The sequence below is a fragment of the Pempheris klunzingeri genome, chromosome 18 (assembly GCF_042242105.1).
Source record: "Pempheris klunzingeri isolate RE-2024b chromosome 18, fPemKlu1.hap1, whole genome shotgun sequence".
Classification (NCBI taxonomy): domain Eukaryota; kingdom Metazoa; phylum Chordata; class Actinopteri; order Acropomatiformes; family Pempheridae; genus Pempheris; species Pempheris klunzingeri.
In genome coordinates, this window is record NC_092029.1 from 11,010,078 (window position 1) to 11,034,156 (window position 24,079).

The following is a 24,079-nucleotide window of genomic DNA, read 5'->3' on the forward strand; positions in this document are numbered from 1 at the left end:
CCTGTCACTGTGCAGTCAGGGAATGAATGTGTACGGCTAGCCGGCTGGTAGCTTTGGCAATGTTGTCACTATCAGAATGATATCGCAGCGGGACAGAGGAGAACTGGCTCGGTTTTATACTGTCACAGATCCTAAAAAACACCAGAAAGGCTACACTGTGTACAAAGTCACCGCAAGGGTAAGTAAAGGGAGGATGGGCACACTGACAACAAGGCTAATGCTAATGCTAGGTGTTGTTAGCTAGGTTAACCAACTAGCTGAGTAGCCTGAGCTGTGCTAACCAAGCTAATTTGATAGCAGTGGTAACAGCTTGTGTGAACACCACAGATGTAGCTGACAGACACATTCATTTTATTTCAAACGACGTTTTGTAATCCCAGTGTATTGTTTAGTTGCTAAATTGCATTAGCAGTATTAGCCATGCTTATTGAATCCAACCTAAACGCTGTGTTAAACTGGTGTAGTTGGGTAGATGGCTAAGTAGCTAGCTTAGTTAATGTTAGATGTGGCGTTACGATTGACAAGCTTCAAGGAGATAATGTTAAGCATCTTTTAAGAAGAAAAATATCAGGCCAGGCTCTCAGAAATAATTACATAGCTGCTTCTTATTGTTATGATATATTTTGAGGCAATTTTTCCCTGAGAAATTCCTTGAAATTAGTCATTAACGTCGTAGGGAACCTGGTTGTCAAGTCATACCTGCTGTTTAAGCTGAGATGGAGAAATGTCAAAGCCTGTGTTTATCTCCTGTTTACCTAAAAGGAGGTGGTGCTGTAAGAGAAAGTCAAAACTCACTTGCAGTATTGGAAAATCAGGCTTTAATTTGATGATTTAGAGAAGTAAGTCCTCTGATGATGAAATGAATATCCCATTATTCATCCACTCTTCTGTCAGACCTCCAGTTACCAGTGCCTGCAGTGATTTTTACACTTAAATGGACACACTCACAGTTTAGTAAGTTAGGACGGACAGGCTGAGTTTCTTCGTCTCCGCCTGCCTGCCATCCTACTTATGAATGTTGGTGATGTCTCGTTCTTACACTCCAGACTCCCGTCATTCGCTATATAATGCAATCATTGTCACACTGAGAGCTGTGCTGCTGCTCATACTCGTGCCTGCCTCACAAGAAACCAGCTCTGACATCTTCTAGAAAGGAATAACTCACATGGCGTGTCCAAATCCTTGATTTCTGTCCTCCCTCTGCCACACAGATAATCTCCAGGAAGAACCCAGAGGATGTCCAAGAGGTAAGACATGTAGCGAGTATTTTCATATTCTGAGATTGTGTGTGAGCAAAGCGTTGAAAACTTTCTTGAAAGACAGAAGTTTGACGCAAAAATTTTGAAAAAGGCTTTTTTTCCCTGCAGGTATGTAGTATGCAGGTTGTATGTCATCTCTGACATGTCGGCTGAGACCCTCCAATAGTAGTATAACACATTTCAAAATTTGCAGTTTTACAGTATTTGTTCATGAAGTATAAGCTGAAACTGACATGTGCGAGTTGTATTTGGCTACCTGTTCCTTTTCCACCTAGTTACACATGAGATTTAATAAAGCATTTTTTCTGGCCAAAAATTCAGTTTTGGGAAACATCAGTAAAATTGTTACACTCCGCTTTTGCACATGTTCATTCAGTTTGATTTTTTTTTTTCATGCCAAGCTTACTGTCTTCATGTCAAAACACAGACGGTGATGTTACTAGACACAGATTAAATATTATGGAATACCTCTCACAAAACAATTGTTTTGTCTTTTCAGAGGTTTTATAGAACATAAACTTATTCCCATTTCTCATAATGTATCATTGAACATGCAGTAAAAACACACAGTAATGCTGTCTTACATTGGACACACACTGAGGAATGCAGCCTAGCCGGGAACCAGTGCTAATGCAGCAGGCATGATGTCAATTACTGCATGTGTGTCTTAGAGACAGTGAAAGAGTTTTGCCTGGAGACGCACATACCTCCATTATTGAGCAATGCTCCTGTTTGGGAATGGTTCTCAGTCCAGGTTTTCCCACAGCTGCACGCCGGCCAGGCAAACCAGACTTGCGTCTCAACACTTGGTCATTATGTGTTGCTTTACCCCACAGAGTAAGGAACTACCTTATCCAGTTGTGTGTATGAATGTTTTCAAGTTTTATCACACAACATGGAGGTGAGATGAGGAATTTAACTTGTCACACGAGTTCGATTGTTTCATGTGTTGTCATTGGAGCAATAGCTGACGTGAGTTTCACAGTGTTTGTAGGTGCTGTCGTTTAACCAGACCTGATGGATATTTTATTGATTGAGGTCTAAGTGATAATGAGCTCAGGCAGTGTTTGGCAAACAGAACTGATATAATGCACTTGCTGAAGCTTCACACATATCAAACATTTTTCATACCCCAACTCATCTTTTTCCCTATCTTCATCCATCTCTCCCCTCTCCCTTTCTGTAGATAACAGTGTGGAAGAGATACAGTGATTTCCGAAAGCTTCATCAGAACCTCTGGCAGCTACACAAGAATGCATGTAGCCAGTCAGAGCTGTTCCCTCCGTTTGCCAGGGCCAAAGTCTTCGGTGAGAAACTAACCCTGTTGACTGTTCTCCTCTTTAATTTTCTGGTCATCTTGTAATGTAATCTTTGTCTGTTAGTGTTAGCAATCAACTTTATAGTGACAGACTTGTGTTGTAGTACAAAACCATAAATCCTGGACCTTTGAACCACTGGAGATGTAGTGATGACTCTGCCCCCTTGAGGCAACTCAGTGTCAACTCAAGGCAATCTCACTCATATCTTTCTATGCACATGCAGGTCGTTTTGATGACTCCGTAATTGAGGAAAGAAGACAGTGCTCCGAGGATCTGCTACAGTTCTCTGCTAATATTCCTGTTCTCTACAGTAGTCAGCACATCCAAGATTTCTTCAAGGTACTTAAACACGCACATGCTGAAACACAAACGTACTCCTAGACAGACTATGAACTGCATTGTTTTTAATTCTTTTAAAGGGAGGCGAGGTCCATGACGGCTCAGAGCTCATAGGACCAGCGGAGCCCTTTTCAGACTTCTTGGCAGACAGTTTATCAGACTGCAGCTCTGATGGTCAGTTTGCACACAATAACTCTTCCTCATTGTCAGTCTGCTTCTTAATTTACAATGACTGTTAATTTCTCAGCGATATGTCCACATGTTTTTCAGTTCAAAGAGACATCAGTGGCGCAGATGATTTAACCATCACATCTGAGTATGGAGGTAAAGTTTGCTTATGCATCAAAACAACACTCCCTTACATCAGAGCTCTCTGAGAATTTAGTTTTTCAAGCATATGTAGACTTATTATGAAGCATGTATGTTTGTATCCATCTGTATTGACCCTAACATTGTTTTCCTCCCCAGGCCCGTCCAGTGACAGCGACCTGACCTCCCTGGCGGTGGATACAGACTCTTTGGCTGGGCTGGATGATGGCATGGCCTCAGGCCGCACCTCCCCAAACCAGCCACAGGGGGGAGCCACCCACATTAGCAGCAGCTGCAGCCCTCGCTTGTCCTCCCTGCATGACCGCCGCACCCCATCTCCTGCCCCAGCCCCTGCCTCCTCAGCCCCTAACCCAGAGGTCAGCTGGCCAGGCCGAGCGCCACTGTTCTCCGGCAGTCTGAAGAAAGACAGCGGTGGCAGCACTAAGGACGTAAAGTCAGACTACCTAGACAGAGCCAGTGAGCTCATCTGTTTGGCTGTACAGAAGGAGAGAGAGCAGGACTTCCAAGCAGCTTTTTCCTACTATCGCAGCGGAGTGGACCTGCTGCTTCAAGGAGTACAAGGTCAGTTTGGGAGAGAGCTGGGTCACTTTTCTTTTAGGTCAGTGTTCTCCACTTTAGTGCCATTTAAGACAAAAAAAAGAACAAAACGTGTTTTAGCTGACCAATGTAAAGGCTTTCTTCAGGTTACCCAAAGTTAAAGAAAGGGGGGTGACACTTATTCATGAGGTACATGAGTCATGACCCAGACATCACTCACGTAGAACAGGAATCTTTACCTTCTTGAACGTGGGGACCAGCAGTCTAGCAGGAGAGTGGTCTTGCCGACTGGCATGGGTGGATTGGTGGGACATTGGATGGGTGGATGGGTGGTGTTGGGGTGGTCCGTGACCAGATATGTTTGGAGACATATAAAAATAAGCAGCTTGAATGATATGGATTTTCCACATTATTCTCCCTCACTTGATGAAGTTGGTTAAAAATACGTTTGTTTAATTCTACTTCAAACGGAGCCGATTTGCTGGTTAGCAACATGCCTGTTGTGTAGAAACCGTCAGAACCAGTGCCAGCATCCATCGGGGAGAGGAAGGGACACAGCAGCTGGAAGTCGAACATACACAGACAGAGGAAAAGAAATGTGAAAATTCAAGCTTATTTAGATATCATGTAAATTACAACTCCCCACTTAATTGGAAATTTGTGCAAATTCACAACTAATCCATCATATTGTTAACAAATCGATGATGATGATCGATACATTGCTCACTCTGACAGGTGGGTGGCACTGGGGGTGAAAGTGGATGAATGATTGGCTCTTGTCAGAGTCTGACAAGCGGCCCAGTTGTTGAAAACCACTGCCAATGATCCTGACCTTGCACCCCACTTTTGTGGTTTGCTGGCTTGACACTTAATACTGCAGAGTTGAAAGTTTCTGTACTGGCATTTTGTTTAATGGCAAAACACCATGTTATTACAAACTGCTTTGTAAAGGCAAAATTATTTCTCTCACTCACCCCTGTGCAGGTGAATCCAGTCCTACACGACGAGAGGCAGTGAAGAAGAAGACTGCAGAGTATCTGATGCGTGCAGAACAGATATCCAGTCAGCATCTGAGAAGCAACATGGGACAAGGGTCAACACAGACAGTGGTGAGTGGGAGGGAAATGTCATTGGCCCATATTCTGTCTATTATATTATGCAAATGTGCTTTATATGCATACATCCACCGGGATCTTCAAACCACTTGAGGCAGTATGTTGGAGTCCTTTCTAGTTTATTACAGATGAAAACATCTCAGCAAGTGTTGAAATGGTGATCTTTTTATAATGCACATTGGCGGTCATTGGCAAGATTTTTATATTAAGATTAAATCTTTTATGTTTTATATTCAGATTAAAACTGAAAACAATGCGATGATGTGAAAGGGAGAGCTTTTTAGTAATGAGCCTACATTCATCAGTTAAAGAAAACAGATATTTCCCTCAGGAGTTTAGAGGTTTTTTCATATTTTTCACTACGACACTGACTGTTGCTCTTTCTCACGTATTACTTGGGTCACATGTTGCAAGAGCTCATTGTACCTAATGAATGTGTCCAGATTTGAATGATAAAATTACACATTTGTTCTTTTGCCCAAGGCTTTGGGAGCACAGTGCTGCCCGTCCACCAGCAGAGGAGGCCAGCAGAGTCCATCTGAGGAGCTGCGAGCTTACAGGGTGCTTGGAGTCATAGATAAGGTCAGTTTGCCATTGGGAAATCTTGCAACTTGCAGCCACATCTTGTACATTTTCTTTAATGGTCTTTCATTTAAAATCTTAATGAACAATTTGTCTTTATTTTCTACCTACAGAGTAAGTGAAATACACAAAAACGCAAAAATTGATTACCGTTAAATATATTTCATGTTATTCAATCTGTTGTCAGAAATGAAAATTAATCTGTAATCTCTGTCCTGACAAAATAATTCCGCTTCGGTCCAGCAGCGACTCATTTAAAGATGGATTGTATCTATCTTAAAATTTCCCCTCCTTGTGTCCTTTCCTTCTTCGACCATCTCTCTTATGTGAAGCAATAAAGTGTAATGGATTTACTGGATGATATGTTAAGGGCTGAGTCTGTGTGTATGTTTAGCGTCAGTTATGACTGCCACAAGGTCAGTTTAGGTTGCTGGTCCCCTCAACCAGCTGCCGGTGAAGCAACTTCACCACTCAGCCATGAAATGACTTGGCAAGCAGCTCAGAGAGCAGCACACAACACTGAATCAATGATGCTCGTCCTCCACACACACAAAACCCCAAGGAAAATGTTGACACTACACTAACATGTGTTACTCTACAGAAGTGCACGCAAAATCTACAATATGTCATAAACATAAACAGAGCAACAAAAAAAAACAACTATGCTTTTCAGAAATGGCCTTTCCTCTTATCTTTCTCCTCCTCCTCCTTCCTCCTTTCACTTTTAATGGGGACAGAGGGGACAGATGGAGAGAGCTCCTCACCCTACTGCCCCCCCTGCCCCTCCTCTCCACCTCCCCCCTTCCCTGATGTTTGTGTCTTAATTATATTAGCGCCCTGGCTAGCACCGCCACTCTGTTTACTCACAGCTCCATTCATATCCATTTAGCCTGCACCTGTTTGGTCCCCGCCAGGGTCACATGGAGAGAACGCACCCACAAAACATACGCACACACTGCACTCGGCTACGCACAAACACAGACCGGCTCACACACGTGTGCCCAAGCTCTCCGCTCAGAGCAATAGAGCTGTCAGGGAGAAGGAGGGAGGAAATGAAGATATTAGGAAGAGCCAGAGGGAGAAAGGAAAGTTAAATGAGAGATGGCAGGACCTCCTTTGTTTTTTGTTGGAATATGGGTGCAGGTGGGAGGAAAGTAGGCTTTTAGAGATGCCCCTGCTAGCAATTACTGTCTGCTATGAAGCATTGCACGGCTCTGGAGTGATATATTTTTGAAGAAATGCATGTGCTCTGCAATTTAAAAATTTAGCAGCAAAGGAAAGAAATTTGCGCATCTGCTGTACTGTATAAGCACAACATACATTTTGTGTACGTGAGGTGTGAAAATTATTATTTTCAATAATCTGTCTGCTATTTTTTCTGTTATTGAAAAATGGCCATCGTATCCTCTTCAGATTGATTGTTTTGTTCAACCAGCAACCCAAAATCTAAACATACTTAATTTCTAATAGTTAAAAAAGCAGAAAATCTCCATATTAAAGAAAATGGAACCAATAAACGGTTGGTGTATTTGATAAATTATTTAAGCCTTAAACATTGAGATGATCAAAAAAATTTTATTTTACGTCAATTAAATATTGATTAATGAACTGATTGATTCATGTATAATGTATTTTAAGAAATATGCGGTCATTTGCGACCTTTTACAGTGCTCTTCACCCTCTTTTGCTGTTACACCACAGACATCTATAGATTGCTTTTACCCGTTATTATGTGACTGGGACTTGGTTTGGTCAACACAGCAGGATCTGATGTGTTAATGCCAATTTTTCTAGTATCATTTAGGGACCTACATTTATCTTTCTGTGACCCTTATGCGTGCCCTGACCCAGTCACTGAAAAAACTACTCTGGAGGACATAACCACTACATCATCTTGGACTGTGTATGTCTGTTCATACCTGGCAATTAATGGCACTCTTCCATCACAGGTTCTTTTGGTCATGGACAAGAGAACACAAGAGACGTTCATCCTGAAAGTAAGTGTAATATGTGTGTGTGTGTGTGTGTGTGCGTGCACCCCGCATCCTTGTCATCTTGACTGTAAGTGTTAGTGTGAAGTGTGCCAGAAGCCCCTGTGTGTGACCGGTGTAATTGATTCTAATGGGCCTGTCCCTGTCAGCTCCTCTGCTCTCAGGTGTGAGACGTGTGCCAGATGCCAACGCACAGCGCAGGCACAGATGACTACACACGTGCGCGCGCACACACGCATACGTACACACTAGCAGCCAATGTGAACTTTACGTGTAGCGCTGATAGATTTGTGTTGCTCTGTTAAAGTCACGCGCTGTATGTGGCTTGATGAATCCAGTGACTTTGGGTTGCCATGGGGCATAGCTGGCACCTCTTTAATGGGAGGTTTCTCCTTTGCCACACAGCCTTCCTCACTTTTTTTTTTTTTTACACCTTATTTTTCACACAAACACTCGGCCACATTATTCTCCTCACACACCCTCCTTATTTGGGTTAATTTTCCCTTTTCTCTTCTTGTTTTCAAATGCACATTATTTTTTCCTTGCTTACTTCACCTTGAATTACTCTCCTCCTTTTCCTCCCCCTTCTTATTGCAGGGACTGAGGAAGAGCAGTGACTGCGGGCGGACTAAGAGGACAATCATGCCTCACTCTGTGCCCCACATGGTGCAGCTAAGGAAGTTTATCGTCTCAGAAGACACAGTTTTCCTTTTGCTGCAGTATGCTGAAGGTAAGACGCGCACACATCTCATGCTCAGCAGTTTCATCTTCCCTCTTTTGTCTTCTTTATCTCCAACTGTCTTTTCCCCTCCTTCACCCGATCCCTCTGCCTCTCCTCTCCCGCCCCTCTCTCTGCCCTTGTTCCAGACAGATGTTTGATAGAGATGGGTGTGTGTCACAGGTCATTATTCTGAATACCAGGTGGCGTCATGCTTCATTAGCTATGCCAACACCTGGGCCTCCTTACATCCCACTCACTCTAGGATGTGTGTGTAGCTCTTACTGTGTGGGTGAGTGCATACAATGAAAGGCAGCCATATTTTTAAATGCCCTGTAACCTATTCAATCTGGTGCACACTAAAACCACCCTGCGCTAATATTAGTGGACAATATTGAATATCATATGGGGCGGTTCAACATGATCTAATAAAGCTAATCAAATGCTAGAAAATGCTTAGTTTCACTACAGTCACGTCCCAGCTCTGCGATTCATAAAATCCAGGGTTTCTCCTTATGTTTCTATAGTATGCTGTTAGCAGTTGATGGGTTGAATGAGGATAGACAGGCAGACGTAGACAGGCAGTGACCTGAGTGACATTGGACAAAACATGTGGATGGTTTTACTTTCTAAGCCATCGAGCTGCCCCGCTATCATTATCATCATTGTGAACTCCCTATCCATTCTCATCACACACAACAGATGCTGGCTTCCAATTGCTCACACTACAGCTGTGTGTGTATCTGCACGTCTGTGTGTGTAAGACAGAGGGAAGTCAAAATGCTAACATTACACTGGGAACCTAAAACACACACCCACCCCAACCCCATTTAGTGAAATGGGTTCAATCATAACTTGTTTTTGTTTGCCTTGGTTGCTCATTCCTAAGTGGAAACTAATTACCCTTTTTCCAAACAGTCCCAGTAACTAAGGAGCACCAGATACCAAAGTTAGGAATTAAAAGTCTCGTTTTGCTCTTTCCTCTTTGTCCTTACACAGCACCCAAAGAACCATGAATATTAGTTAGTTACTATAGTTTGTGTGCAGTTTTTTTTATGGACAGAAAAGTTAAACACCTGCCTCTGGAGCTTTTAGAGCCCCTCAAGAGTCAGGTGGTTGTATACAGTGAGAACAAATTGCATATCTGCAGCGGTTGGTAGGGGAGGGCTGAGGTGCACATTTGTCATAGTGTGAGATGCTTAGATCTCATATAGAGAACCTTTTGAATAGGCCACTATCAATAAGACAATAACAATAAGCTGCCCCTATCCCTGTTTTGATACTACTGGCACCCAGTGTTTGTTTATTGTAGCAGCCTTGAGGCTTGTGTTTGTCCAGTCAGCAACTTTTTGTGCTGTTACCCTGAGAGCACGTTTTTTTGGGAGATGGGAACTGTGGCCTAGACACTAAATTTAGACCAGTGTTTCTCCAGTTGGTGAAAAAAACATTTCAGGAAAAGTTCCTGCATTGGAAACGTGGTGGAATTATCTAGAAATTGCACAGCTTTCTCTCTAAATCCTAATTTTTTCTCTTAATACCTCTGTGAACCACAGTGAACCTTTTTTTCTTTGTCCTTAATGCCCTGTTTCCTTCATCTGTAGGTGGGAAGCTGTGGTCTCACATCGGAAAGTACCTGCGTAATTCCAGCCCAGAGGAGAGCTTTGACATTCCTTTCATCCAGAAAAGTCACACAGCAGCTATACACTCTCCACAACATGCTGTACCACAGCTGGATGGAGGCTCCGCCAGCGCTGGTTCTGGTCCAGGTGCTTGTTCTGATGTCTCAGGGCTGCAGAACGAAGGGGAGAACATCATCACGTCTGCTCTGAAAAGGGTTCTTCTTCCCAGGCTTATTGAAAAAACTGGGGCCCAGTCAGACTCTGGAGCCACCTCTGAGGAAGAGTGCACCAACAGCTATTTGACACTTTGCAATGAGTATGAACAAGACAAAGTAGAACCTGATGCACTAGAGGAGGAGGAGGAGAAGAGTGAACAAGAAATGCTGTCCCTGGAAGTGCCCATAGCGACAACCACCACTTCCTCTCGTAGCCGCTCACTGCTTAGCAACGACAGCCTCTCTTCACCTATCAGCTCTCAGGAACTGGGCTTTTTCACCGAGTCGTCTGACAAAAGTGGCCACACTTTTGACAATGAGCAATACCGATGCGAAGGACAGGACCACAGTGAAGTCTTCAGTCCTTTGCCCTCCCCTGCCGTGCCTCTGTCTTTGGACCAGTCCAAGCACACGCCAATGGAGTTTTTCCGTATTGACAGCAAAGACAGTGCAAGTGAGGTGACCTGTCTCGACTTGGGAGAGCAGCGCCCCCCTCAGAAGCAGATCCCCGTCTTTTCTACATCTGACTTGGGCTCGGATGTCACTGAGGATCTTCCAGAGCTGGCTCAGGAGGTCAGGGGCCACAGCTCAGAGTTTTGGGGGTTGGACTGCAGTGATAAAGACTCCAACGAGTCAGTGCCAGTTATCTCTTTTAAAGAGGCTGTAGTTGAGGATGAGGGTCATCCACCAGACCTTTTGGTCAACCTGCCTGTAACGAGTGGGACTGTAGACTCTTTACAGGAGGAGTTAGAGATTTCAGGGGTGTGTCTGGGCCTCGAGGCCACAGCCTCTCCTCAGAAGTTCATCCAGCCTGATGTTTTACAGCTTCACAGCCAGCCTGAGGAGGGGGAGGAGCAGCCACTGGAGCAGGAGCTTTCATCTTTGTGTACAGCATCTGCAACTTGTGACACCAGTGCTGCTTCGTCCTCTCCCTTCAACTCAATTTGGGATGACTGCAGCTTGGTATTTGGACAAGAGGCCTCTGACAAAATGGTGGTTCATCCTGCATGCCAAAATAATGACCTTCCTCTTGACCTTCCAGTTACTGACTCGCAGACTGAGAAACTAGAGGCGAATTCAAACACATACTTGTTTCCAGACCCCAGTGACAACAGCACAGGCTCCACCACAGCCACAAACGGGACTGAGGCCTGTGCAGTGGTTGAGAGTTTATTAGGTCTTGATGGTGAATCATCAAGAGTTATTAGTAATACAGGTGGCAGCGAATTTGATAAAGAAGTATCACGGCTGTTTGCAGAGCTGGACGAGCTGTCGTTGGCTGCATCCCAAGCTCGTATTCCAGAGGAGTTTGTACGCTGCTGGGCAGTAGAGATGGTGACAGCCCTGGATTCTCTGCACCAAGAGGGCATCGTCTGTGGAGATCTAAACCCCAACAACATCCTGCTCGACCACCAAGGTTAGACATCCTTTATTACCACTTTCATGGCACAGTGTTGTTGACAAGAATTCCCGTAAAAATTGTTTTTTTTCTGTTAGATCCCACAATCTTTTCATTTGTTTTATAACTCTCCTAGAGCTTAAAGTGTGAAGCCCTCTTAGATTATAATGCACAGAGATGACAGTTTGTCTTTAAGTGTATCTCGGTTTGACTGAGTTTTTGCAATATTAGCCGGAATACTGCTAAACAACAATACCACAACTCTGTCGTCCAGCTCAGTGCACAATACAGCTGTGGGTCTCATCAAAATGGAATCACAGTGAACAGAGGATGAACTACGCAGCAGGAGGAATCATTTACAGACTATTGGATGGCCTCTTGAGAGTTTAACCGCAGGTATTTCAGAAGTAAATAGTTCAATAAAGACCGAATGAAAATCCTATTGACTCTTGGTGGCATCTGCTCATATTTCTCTTAGACAAGCATAAAAGGACATCCCTCTGAGGATGTCATTTTGCTTCTTTTCTCCAACAAAAAAGGAATTACTTATATGAGGTCAAGATCTCTGCTAATCCCTCTGGTAGGGCAGATAGTATTTGACTGAGGTACTGTCTGTCAGTCAACCACAATGCAATCTATTTACTACTAGCCTCTTTCAGAGGCGAAAGTGTTGCTCCACCAGGAGGTCACAGATTCCCCCTCAACTTCTTCTTTTGTTGTCCTACAATCATCTCTCTCCACCTCGTTATCAACAAGCGTCTAATTAGCTGAGTGGCTGTTTTCGTCTCCCTGGTGGTAATTATTGTTCTAAAGGGCCCATCAACGGCGTAGTGTGGTGCATCAGTCTGGCTAGCCCAGGCTAATGGCCACGGCTACCTAATGACACCATTAGTTCTAATGATAGCGTTAACGGGTAGCCGCTAAACAGGAGTAATCGCCGAGGCTGTGTGCTTGAAAAGCTCGCGGAGAGATGTAGAGAGGCAGAAAGGAACGGAGGAAGGAAGTGCTTTAAAGGTGAGTGAACGGTTTGAAAAGTAGCAAGTCGGAGTGACACTTGACTGTGGGGTTAACGAGAGGCAGCGCATCAGATGAAAATCTCACGCTTCTACTTTCGGCTGAACACTTTCTCCCTCTGCCTGTCTCCTTAGGTCATGTTCAGATTACCTACTTCTGCAGCTGGATTGATGTGGAAGACTCCATCGACAAAGAGGCCATTGCCAATATGTACTGTGCACCAGGTGAGACACCCGTATACATGCCAATGCACTTAATTTCTCTGGTTTCTCATGTGCACTCACTCCACACTTATTAATTAGGAACTTCACTTTGTTTGCGTTGCGTGTCAGACGGGAGATTTATGCGGGGTTAATTCTATGCAGGCATGCCATAAGTAGGCCACTTTCCGATGGTCACAAAACCCTCATTCATAGCCAGGCATGAATAAACAATCCAAGTGTACACAAACTGCTCTCTGAGTAGAAACCGGTGAACACTTCTTGACTATAAGATTGATAGAAATCCACAAACAAAGCTGCTCTTTCCACTCTGTTCTTCTGTAGTTAAATGAAACACCTCTGTAGTAATTATAATGGCAGCGTTATATTACATCACTCAGAGGGGCTAATATCTGGAGGATAAAGTAGAAATACCTTTTTTTTTTTTTTTACTCCCAGTATGGAGAAGCTGGATATTGTAGTTCTGTCATTGGCCTATAGAGTGTGCTGTTGTGCAGCAGTGAGCCAGTGGTGGGGTACCCCCATGTGTTGCCCCCAACCGGCTTGTGGCAGCTCTGGCATGCTGTTTACAAGCTGCCTAAAACAAACTGCTGCTAGACTACAGCACCGTGTCCCTACTTAGCACTTCTGTGTGTGAGAGGGGGTGTTTGTGTATGTATGGAGGTGTGCATGCACATGCATTTGACATCTATGGGCTGACAGGTTTTCTTGTGTGTTGATGCTTTGAGCGTATGGCTTCACACCTCTGTGTGGAATGATTATGTGTGATGTGTTTATTACAACTTTCTTAAATATGCAGGGTGGATAAGTGTCAGCTGAAAACACTGGACGCACTCTGAGACGTGCACAATGACCCTCACAGCCATTCACTGTCCCACGCACTTATATTATCACTCATATTCATTCTCTCTCGAGCCAGGAAGGTCACTTCAGATTTAAATCCTCCTTGTGACTAGAACATACAGTATGCCATTGCTGTAATAAATCTGAAAGCAACAAATGCTCTATCTAATATCCAAAGTGTGCATTTTTATTCCCTCAGCAACAGCTTGTTTAAAAGCCTACTAATGGAAATAGAAGCATGTGGAGGTATATAGTGGCCAGCAGTAGCTGACCTAAAGACATAGGCGTGAAGCTCAGCATAAGGAGCTTTCTGCATAATGTAGCCTAAAATTAGCCTAAAAGTACTAAACTGAGACATGTGTGACACTTAAGTCATTGTGTAATGTTCTTGTTAATGTAAGCAGGCAGAGATTTTTACACCCGAGAGTGGGATGGTAGGCTTGCAAGGTAAACTGTAAAATACTGAACAATATTGTCTTTTTAAAAATAAATTTGATGCTAAATTTTTTTTCAAAAAGATGGATTTTACGAGATATGCTTGACTTACAGTTGTGTGATTCAGAACTGCCTTCACAGTGCTGTAATAACCAAGTAAAGGAAAAGTTTAGGGCTGCAACCAATGATTATTTCCCCATCACATAGTTATTGATAGAGTATATTTTAGAACTGCTGCCCTCACAAGTCACATTTTGTCTGACCGACGTTTGTCAAAGAACTTTGAATTTTTCCCTTGAAATAAGTAAAATGAAACAAATACTCACACTTGAGAAGCTGTTAGCTGTTTCTTTACTTTTACAAATGATAAATTTACATTCAAAATTCTCATTGAAAGATAATCTTTTAGTTTAAAGACAAATACAAGTGTAATCACTATTGGACTCAGTGTCTGTGGATGAAGGGTGGAGCCTTTAGGAGACAATAAAACTTTAAACTTGGCTTCATGTGAAAGTTGCACATCATCTACAGTAGCTCCTGATGCAATAAAAACGTTGGTCCCTTGTGGATCATTGGATGCAATACACATTATCAGCCAGCAGGGGGTGTGTAATGCTGATGTTGAGCGACAGCAGCACTTCCACATCCACTGACGTCTTATTCAACCACTGGCAACTTTTCATCTTTTTCTTGTGAGCCTCTCGTTTCCACCTTTATTTGTTATTGCTGTAAATCTGAGTAAACGCACATTATACAATAATATCGATCACCTATTTTGCTTGCTTGTATTGTATTTAATACTTGCAAAACTCTACGTTTAGTACATCCGCGTATCTGTAGAAGTATGTGCTTGTGAGCACACATACACACTCTAACACAGAGGTTAGTGAGTGTGTGTCTCTCCTGCCCTTGTTATGTATTGCTGTTTATCCAGACAGGGTCAGCTCTAGTGATGGCTTCATTCCTGATGACAGATTTATGACTGTTTGCCAGAAAGCTAGCAGGGGGCCTGCTGTGACCGTATGTGCGAGTGTGTGTGTGTGTGTGTGTCTGCGTAAGACGGAGGGAAACATGTTTTTAAAACGCACACATTCACACCCAAATAATACGGGAGTGGACTCGGAAAATACAGTGGCAGGGTATTAATCTATTTATTCTACACTTCTGCTTATTTACATTCTCACCATTTGATCATTATTGATAAACATCAGATGGCTGGTGTTTTGTTCTCTAATAAGAAAAAAAAAACCAAGCTGTTGAGTGACTGACTCTGTGACGCAGCCTAATTTGAGCAGAAATGGGAATTGTTTATTGTTCTATTGAGAGGGAACCAAGGCCAAAACCGACTGACTTCAGTGTCTAAGAAAAGGGAAATTCAGTATTCTTCCCCTCTGAGGTAACAAGTCAGTTACTGAGGACTCCATCATCACACTCGCTGTTTGTTTCTACTGATTTTTTTTTTTTTTTTTTTTTTTTTTTTTTCTTGTACCTGCTCAGCCACAGTATGATCTCATGGAAGATAAAGTTCAGTTCCCCTTTTGACACCAAGCTGTCATCTCATTGTTCTAAAAAGCTTTACAAGTAAGGAATTGTACCCTGGCAGTACCTCTGCTTTATCATTTGAATATGTTCATATATTATTATTAGATGAAACATGGGATGGCTTTAGGTTGCTTTTTGAAGACGCACCTTGTTTGGTTTTACCATTTTAACTGAGCCTCCGCAGCTCATAAGACACACACGCAGTCTTGGAACATCGCACAGCGATTCCTCCTTACTTCCTACCTGCATGTACTTAACTTCCTCTTTCAACAATGACTGTCGGTTACGTTTTTAGGGAAGTCAGTCTAAGAGGAGAAGAGAGAAAGTTCCTTATGGCCCCCAGGAGAGAAGATGGACTGTGATTAAGATACAAAACAGGAGGGAACTGCATTGTTGAGGGGAAAGGGAAGAAGAGGCCACGAGGTGAACACACTGTATTGTTGTACCAGTGTATCTGAACTTCTCAGTATCCTCTTGTTTTCTTAGAGTTCTTAGGATTCATTTTGAAAGTTTTTCATATGCTGTTCAAGAAAGAAAATTCCAGGTTAGAGGAGGGTTGGGGAAAATTTGAAAATGTACACATCACAGTGTAACAGTGGGGTTTGAATGACCCATGGCCTCTGGATACAGTTAATTCTCCCTTCTCGTCCTCTTTCCCTCCGTCTCCCTTTCTCCCTGCCTCGCTCTGACAGAGCGGTAAGTGTAGCCAGCTCCACTGTACTCTCCCTGCAGCTCCTTAGACATTAATCCATTGTGATGACATCGACCTTGCTCTGAGACGTGTGCGTGTGTGTGTGTGTCCAGCATTTTCCCTCCAGCTCATAACTACGCAGGTATCACTAGTCCGTTCAATGACGATCTTCTCTCCTTGGCTGTCAAAACAGTAGTCCTGGGGAGCCCTGAAGACTGGTTGCTCAGTTGGCTGTGAGTGTGTGTTTGTGAGTGTGTGTATGTGTGTATATGTGTATACGAAACGCGCAAGTCGTATCATAGCCCTCTCTAACCTTTGCTGCAAGAGAGCCGCACAGCCCCCTGGAGTTCCCAGCAGCCTTCAGGAGCTGAGGGGTCTTTGTCTCTTACACTCCCCCAGCTGAGGAGCCTGGTCTCTGGGCACACACAGCAGTGACCCTGGGTCCCGGCCCTCTGGAGAGAGCAGAGCAGAGCAGAGGGAAGCTGAGCGGCACAAGAGGCCATCTGGTACCCAGTGGAGCTAGCATACACACACACACACAAACACACACACTCTCTCTCTCTCTCTCTCTCTCTCTCACTCTCAAACATTCGCTTTTGACTTTAGCAACCAAGTATCTGTTCCTGTGTCTTACTTAAACACATACTGTGGATCAGAATCTCATCAAGCTAAACTGAAAGTGGAAAGACTTCACCTTGAGAGGGTTTTGTAGTCTTGTGTGCAGATACAAGTGTTAGTCTGTCATTAAGGTCTTGTGTTGGTCTTAAATGGAGTCACCCTGTAATACACACATCAGGGTTTGTTGATAATCGATTAATCGTTTCAGTTATTTTTCAAGCAAAAGATTTTCTGCTTTTTTCTTTTATCGTAAACTGAAAGTCTTTGCAGTTTGGGCTTTAACAGACAAAATAAGACATTATGACCTTGAGACATGAAATCACTTAGTAAAGTTAGTAAAATGTGATTTCACTAATTTGTCACTGCGTCCTGACATTTTATAGACTTAACAGTTGATTAATTGAGAAAATAATCAGCAGATGAATCGATAATAAAAATATAATAGTTAGTTGCAGCCTAAATCTGGTGTAGATTCTCTTCAGAAACAAAAAGACTAATAGTGCCGGGGTAAAGAGAAGTGAACAAAAATGTTATACTATTTGTTCTCAGTTGTTCCTGCTTTACATTTCTTGGTGTGCGTGTGTGTGTTGAAAGAGTGCGTGTGTGTTTGTGTTTGAGGTCAGGTCATGCAGATGGTGTGAAGTTGCAGCAGACGGTTTCCTCAATTTAACTGCTTTTTTATTATGCAAATCACCCTTTTATGAGACACACACTTGTTTGTGTGTGTCTGTGTGCGACTGTGTCCATGTTTTTGTGCTCATTTTGAATTAATTGTATCAATTCAATGAAACATTAAGTAATCTAAGATGTCATTTTGAAACAGTGTTTAATGTTGAGGGTTTAAAAGCAAGATGCCTAAAAGGATATAATCCTGTAAGGGGTCTTATGCATTGAACTTCTAAGGTTAAGATCAGTGAATGGTTTTATACACATTTGGTTTTTTTTTATTTTACATTCATCACTAGTTGATTACTCTTCCCAGTGTTCTTCTCCAACACAGAAGTTATGTCTCTGCTTATTTACTTATCGATTAATTCTGTGTCTCCGCTCTTGTTTCAGAGGTGGGAGGTATCAGCGAGGAGACGGCAGCATGCGATTGGTGGAGTTTGGGCGCCATCCTGTTTGAGCTCCTGACCGGCACGGTGAGTCAAAAAGTACAAAAAAACGTTATCTTTGTTGCGAAGGTGTTGTGGGATGTCTGTAGGTGTCTTGGCTTTCAACTCTCTCGCAGTCTTTGTGGTCTTGCCAGGTTGTGTGTGATTCTGCCTGCGTGTCTGCATGTGTTTGAGGTGGAGTTTGTTGCTTTGGTGTGTGTGTTAGTGTGTTTGTGTGTGCGAGTGAGGTGCGTCTTGGCTGCTGTCTCTTACTCTGGTTCTCGGGGAGTGCCAGGGGTGTCGGTGTGACTTTCTCCCCCAGCCTGAGCTCCATCTGCTGGGCCAGGGGGTCAGCTCTCACCGGGCCTCTTTGCTGGCTCCTGGAGTAGCGCTGGGCTTTGAGCACACCGATCCGAGGTCGGCGTGGAAGGTGAAGACCAGGGCAGCTCTCAAGGTGCTGGAACTCTGCTGGTCCAGGATCTGGGCTGTCTGAGGGGGCCACCTTTTAAGATAGGCTTGGGAGAAAAGGCAGCATCTCGTAGCCTTTTTGTTTGGAAGACAACAGATACATATTCAGCTGCTAAACATGTACATAAACACATGCACTTGCTAATTATAACTTGCTGCTCTCTTGAAGGACAAATGCACACACAGTAGCACACACAGACACCCAGTGCAGGTGCAGAGCGTCCCTTCAATTTTTCATTGTCTATTAAATTTGAATAAATTCTAACTGATTGCCACTGGGCATATTTTCATATCAGCTATTGGTGGTTCCCATCGATGGCCCAAACATGAGTCGGGGTGTTATGTTAGTGCTATTATGTTTAACAATACACACCCACTTACCTGGGAAAAAAAGTCAGTCACACAGATGTCTCCTTTGATGATTATGTCTGGGTACAGTCCTGGCAATGATACACACACACAGGCACACATAGTGTCTCTTGATCCTTGCAGGATAAGATCTTGCCTGGAGCAGTCTTGACTGCAGCTAGGAACACAGCCAGAACTCCTGCAGCACCTATCAGCAGAGAGGGAGAGAGAGGCAACCAACCTAACTGATGGAAAAAAAACACACCGGCTCCCCAAGCTCGAAAGGCTTTTTCTTGCTGCACACGTTCTGTGCGAGCATTTTCATTTTGTAGGTTTAGATGCGCTGAAAGATGTGCTGTTGCAACATACAGTGATTACAGTGGTTATTAAGTATTTTAACAATAGGATGAAATTCTGTGGTTAAAAAATCACTCTTGTGTTCCCTTTCTCTCACCATTGAGATTAATTCATTGTTTTATTTTTCTGAGTGCAAAAATGTATTGTAATTGACAGTTTGACTTTATCAGATTTTACTGTTAAAACCCTTCTGGCTAACTGTTGGCCCTTCCAGTAAAGTTGCTGTGTATGAACGATGTATAATGTATAAACATGTCACTCTCTCTGTGATTCTCTGACACACACGGCAGTTCCAAGAAAGAGCAACAGTGGTTAAATCATTACTTTGTTGTAGTTGGTTTGATCAGTGTTGTTTCAGGTGCTCTGGCTCTTTAGTCTCCTCCTATTTGTCCAGTCCCGTTGCTCTCACATTGCCCTAGGCTCTGCGGGTGTCACTATATCTGTACCTGTAGCTCTCAGTCTGTCAGGTTTTCTTTGTTTTGATTGATAGTTATCTATTCTTTCCACCCCTCCTTCCCTCTGCTCAGTCTCTGCTGCGGTGCCATCCAGCAGGAATTGGTCGCCACACCGCTCTCAACATCCCCGAGTCTGTTTCAGAGGAGGCCAGATCTCTGCTGGAGCAGGTGAGGGTCTAGTGTGCCACTGATAACTTCTCTGTTTATATTTTAACGGTCACTACATGCTCAGAATTTAATTGAGTTGCCCACTGAAATAAATTTTCGCCACCTAAAAAAGATTTTTTTTGTAACACTTTATTTATTATCCATTCTTTATAAGTCACATGCACTTTAAAGTGGAGATTAAAGAACCGTGAACATGACTAATCCTACATTCACTGCTTTTTTAAAAGGGCTCGATTGAGTTAGGGGAATCTTGCATGGTGCATGTTATAATCTGTTACATTTTTAAATAAAGTAACTACTCTCAGGAATTACTAACAGTAATTCAACCTACACAGAGTTTTTTTTTTTTTTGTCTTCAAAATGCCTATATGTGAAAGACCTCACAGTACTGAAAACACCATGAGATATGTATGTATTTTTCTGACAGATTATAACAGATAAACACCCATCATACACATAGTGGACATACATTAATAACAGAGCATACACCACGATAATATCTTCAAGCTAATTTCAATCTGGTAATCTTTAGATGTATATTAATATGGTTAGCATGAATTTATCTCTGCTTAATGTGGCACAAATCTGTCATGAATGCAGTGCAGTCGTGCTGTGAAGGAGTGGTCATACACACTGAGCTTGTGTTAATGTTGTACAGTCTGTAGAAGGTTTTGTATGCATCAACTGTTAAAGTTGTGAATTTTTTTGGATGTGACTTTTTAGCTGCGAGTGTGTTTTATGGCCTCTGTCTCGTCCTCCTGTGCAGTTGCTCCAGTACAACCCAATGGAGAGACTGGGCGCAGGTGTGGGAGGTGTGGACGATATCAAATCCCACCCTTTCTTTGCCACAGTGGACTGGCCCAAATAGACACTGTGCATTGTGGGACTGCGGAAACCAGAGTCGCATGCTGGCAAACTGGCTGACCTGAAAGAATTCCTCCTCGTCTCTCAGACTGGACACACGAATAGATATACAGTAAATACAGATAATGCATTTCTGCACACGTCCCATTTTGTGAATGGCCATTCAGTCCTTTGGTATTTGTCTGATTTATATTTATTTTTTTTGTACGGAATTTGCCAAGAAGCAGTATTGCCTTCCTTGTTAATTGCTCATTGCTTTATCTCATAGAGGGTTTACTGTGTAACCTTTTTGGTGCAGGGAACACTTAACAACATGTGTGGTGCAATAATTTATACAGCTAGTGCTGATACTGAGTGATGATCCACTATGACATTGTTGCTATTTCACTCCTCATATAGTAGCTGTAAGCCAAAATGACACATCTGAGAGTAAGAGGTGCCATTTTTATGTTTGCACTACATTTATTAAGTTCTGCATGTTACTCACTTCAACTGACGCAGATTTAAAGGGAAGCTTTTTACGTGGGTGTCCAATCAGCTTTCTCGGCCAGTTTATCACACACTTTGATGGGCTACATTCACCATCAACACTGAGTTCTCCTGCTCGCTGCACTATGCCGGCAGTGCTTACATTTACCATGATGCATTGCTCATGAGCACCGGACTCCTAACCCCAAATCCTCTCTGCTGGCTAAGCGTCAGTAGCCACAGACGGCTTAAAAACACCAATAAAAACTAAAAGAAATGGCCCAAGCTGAAATTTATTGCAACAGAACAGATTGAATAGCTGAGCTGACGGAGCCTGTAGGTCTTCATGGTTACCAACGACTGATGACGGCGCTTATGACCAGGAAGTACAACAGATTTTGCAACAGGAGGAGTTTTTCTCTATGAAAATGATAGCACAGACTGAGACATTTATTTCTTCAGTTGGTTACATTTACCAACAACATTGATTGGACATCCTCACAAAATGTTTCCCTTTAAGTCGCCTTTTCTAACACCCATGTGCAATATACTCAGTTTGTTGCCACCTCTAACACTTATATCATTCCTCACAGAGCCCATTGAGATTAGCTGTGAGTGAGACAGGTTGAGCCTCTTATTTTACGTGGGGGTTGTGTTGTTCTGATCTAGAAACGGATATGATATCACATTTCCTACAAACATTGTCAAAACTTTTTTCTGGCCAACCATTTTTACTGCCAACCAGCCCACGCTCAGTAACACAGATGGACACTATGCAAGGTGAATGAACAAAATATTTTGAGATAGGAGATGTGTTTTGTTGTTGAGTGAAGACTTTAGTGATATTAAAACTGAATTATGTAAGACTAGCTGGAAAAAGGGCCAGTTAAACAGACAACTTGAGTGTGTTTAATTCACGAGGATGAAACACACATTTGAAACCAGCCCTTTTACAAATAGTAGTCGTTTTTAATGAATAGCAGAGGAAACTGCACTGTACAACACTGCATTTTCTGCATGCAAGAATATGATTTGTGTAATATATTTAATACTATGAAAAATCTATTGAACAATAAATGATGTTTGTCTTGTAAATATGCCTTTTAAAGGATGTAGTGCTGAGTGAGAGGTCCACCCAGGTGTTGAAACCTTGATTATGTCCAACTTGTCAATCACTTACTGCCTCATCAATCAGATCCTTTTTGATTGTGCGTGTTTTGGGATTTTTTTTGTTGTTTTTTGAGCAACACATCAGCTAACTTGCCAGACAGACCTTAATGCAGATTTAATAATATCTGTTATGACTGAATTATATGGTTCCTGACATGCTGTATATTACATTATAATATAATCAGATGAGAATTATTGGAGCCTATATCAAACGTATCTTAGCACACTTTGCTAACAATACACAGATAGTCACGCCATTGTTGATGCTGCACTGCGGATTAATACATGTTAACAGACAGACACCGTAAATGACCAGATCCACTTATTAACCCCTTTTCACAGGCATGAACGTGACCGACGACAGATTTCTTTCTTTTGAATGCTCACTCTGTGCTGTATGTCTGTACTGGTCTGTCAGTGCACTCTGGATAACAATAAACATACCTGGATCATTACATATAGTCGTGCTTGTTTTTATGGCTTCACTGGTTAAATGTAAGGAGCCAGGAGTGCGTTGTGTTTGTTCTACAGCCCCTCTGATCGGCGGGACTGATTCTCCTAGACAGCCGCCGTCACTCCTGCTGAATGGCACCGTTAAAGTAATACAAGCCAGCACACGCACACACATAACACATAACATGGTAAATCCCAAGCAGTCATTGATACACATGGGTCCTTTTGGTGTGCAGTTATGGTAATGACAGCTTCCAGTCTTAAAAAGTATTGATTATTGAAGAATATGTTTGAGAGTTTTCTCTGAGGCAGCAGGACGCATCCAGGTACACTGAGGACTGTGTGCATTTACAGTTTTCAGCGTTATCAAGCAAAGCAAAGCAGAAAACAGTTGACTCCCCTAATGTTGGCTCCCCACCATGTGATAACTAAAAGCCCACTTGGAGTAACGGTGTATTTTTGGTAACACTCAAAATGGTGGTCAATGGTGGAGTAATAGCTTTGGGAAATTTGTTTATTCATTCTCTTGCTGAGAGTTAGAAGATCGATCTATCTAAGATCATCTATTTCATGAACAAGCGTTCATCTTAAAAAAACATTTTTTTAAAATATATATTTCTTTAATTAGAAACTGGCGGGTAAGTTAAATATGACTTTTTTAAGTATTTAGAAATCAATTAAATGTCCTGTGTGTGCCAATAAGTTCAGTTAATCATTTTATTCCTTATAATCTCTTAAAAATAACCATCTCATATCAGAAACATTTCGCATTTTAAGAAAATTTGCATCTGGGCTTGATTGAACTGAACATGAACTCATTCCTACTATGACACTATTACCTGAAATGGCACTTGCTCATCACACACACACACACACACACACGCACAGACAGACACACACACAGGTCAGGGGAGTGGTTAGCAGTGTCGGGGGAGGCTTCGGTTGTGTCAGCCTCACTGCCACAGGGTCAAGAGTCTGGGCTGATTAGTGCCTGTCATAAGACCTGTCTCTCATTACACACGCACTCAGGGCGAGAGGTTCACTTCAGCTCAGAGAAGAAACCTGTCAATCTTACTCAGCCAGATATGAGATGTGTGTTCAGGATCCCCCCAAGCTGCTGCACATGAAGAAGTCTCTCTGCTAATGGCTCAAATCTGTCTGAAATGGACTTAAACAGCATATGGCACAAACCTAGAAACCATATTTTTGTGGGATGTGGTTCAGCACATGATGCCCTGCTGTTGCTGTAAGTAACTAACATAACAACATGGTACATTTACTCGAGTATTTCCATTTTCTGATACTTTATACTTCTATTCCTCATAATTTAATGGGAAACATTATACTTTTTACTCCACTATATTTATCTGCTATAGTTACAAGTTCACATGTTGAGATTTTACATAAGAAAGACATGATAAGCTTATAAAACCCAGACAGAAAGCCG

General features: G+C 42.6%; 1 protein-coding gene across 1 annotated transcript; it reads left to right on the forward strand.

The window, feature by feature from the left end:
- Positions 1–23: 23 nt before the first annotated feature.
- rps6kc1 (ribosomal protein S6 kinase polypeptide 1) lies at positions 24–22,634 on the forward strand. Its single transcript, XM_070849467.1, has 16 exons — positions 24–178; positions 1,212–1,247; positions 2,446–2,566; positions 2,802–2,917; positions 2,998–3,091; positions 3,188–3,241; positions 3,386–3,808; positions 4,769–4,893; positions 5,383–5,481; positions 7,431–7,478; positions 8,070–8,202; positions 9,792–11,441; positions 12,572–12,661; positions 17,847–17,929; positions 19,582–19,677; positions 20,444–22,634. The coding sequence occupies exons 1-16, from the start codon at positions 77–79 to the stop codon at positions 20,543–20,545; spliced, it is 3,372 nt and encodes a 1,123-aa protein (XP_070705568.1). The 5' UTR covers positions 24–76; the 3' UTR covers positions 20,546–22,634.
- The last annotated feature ends 1,445 nt before the right edge of the window (positions 22,635–24,079 follow it).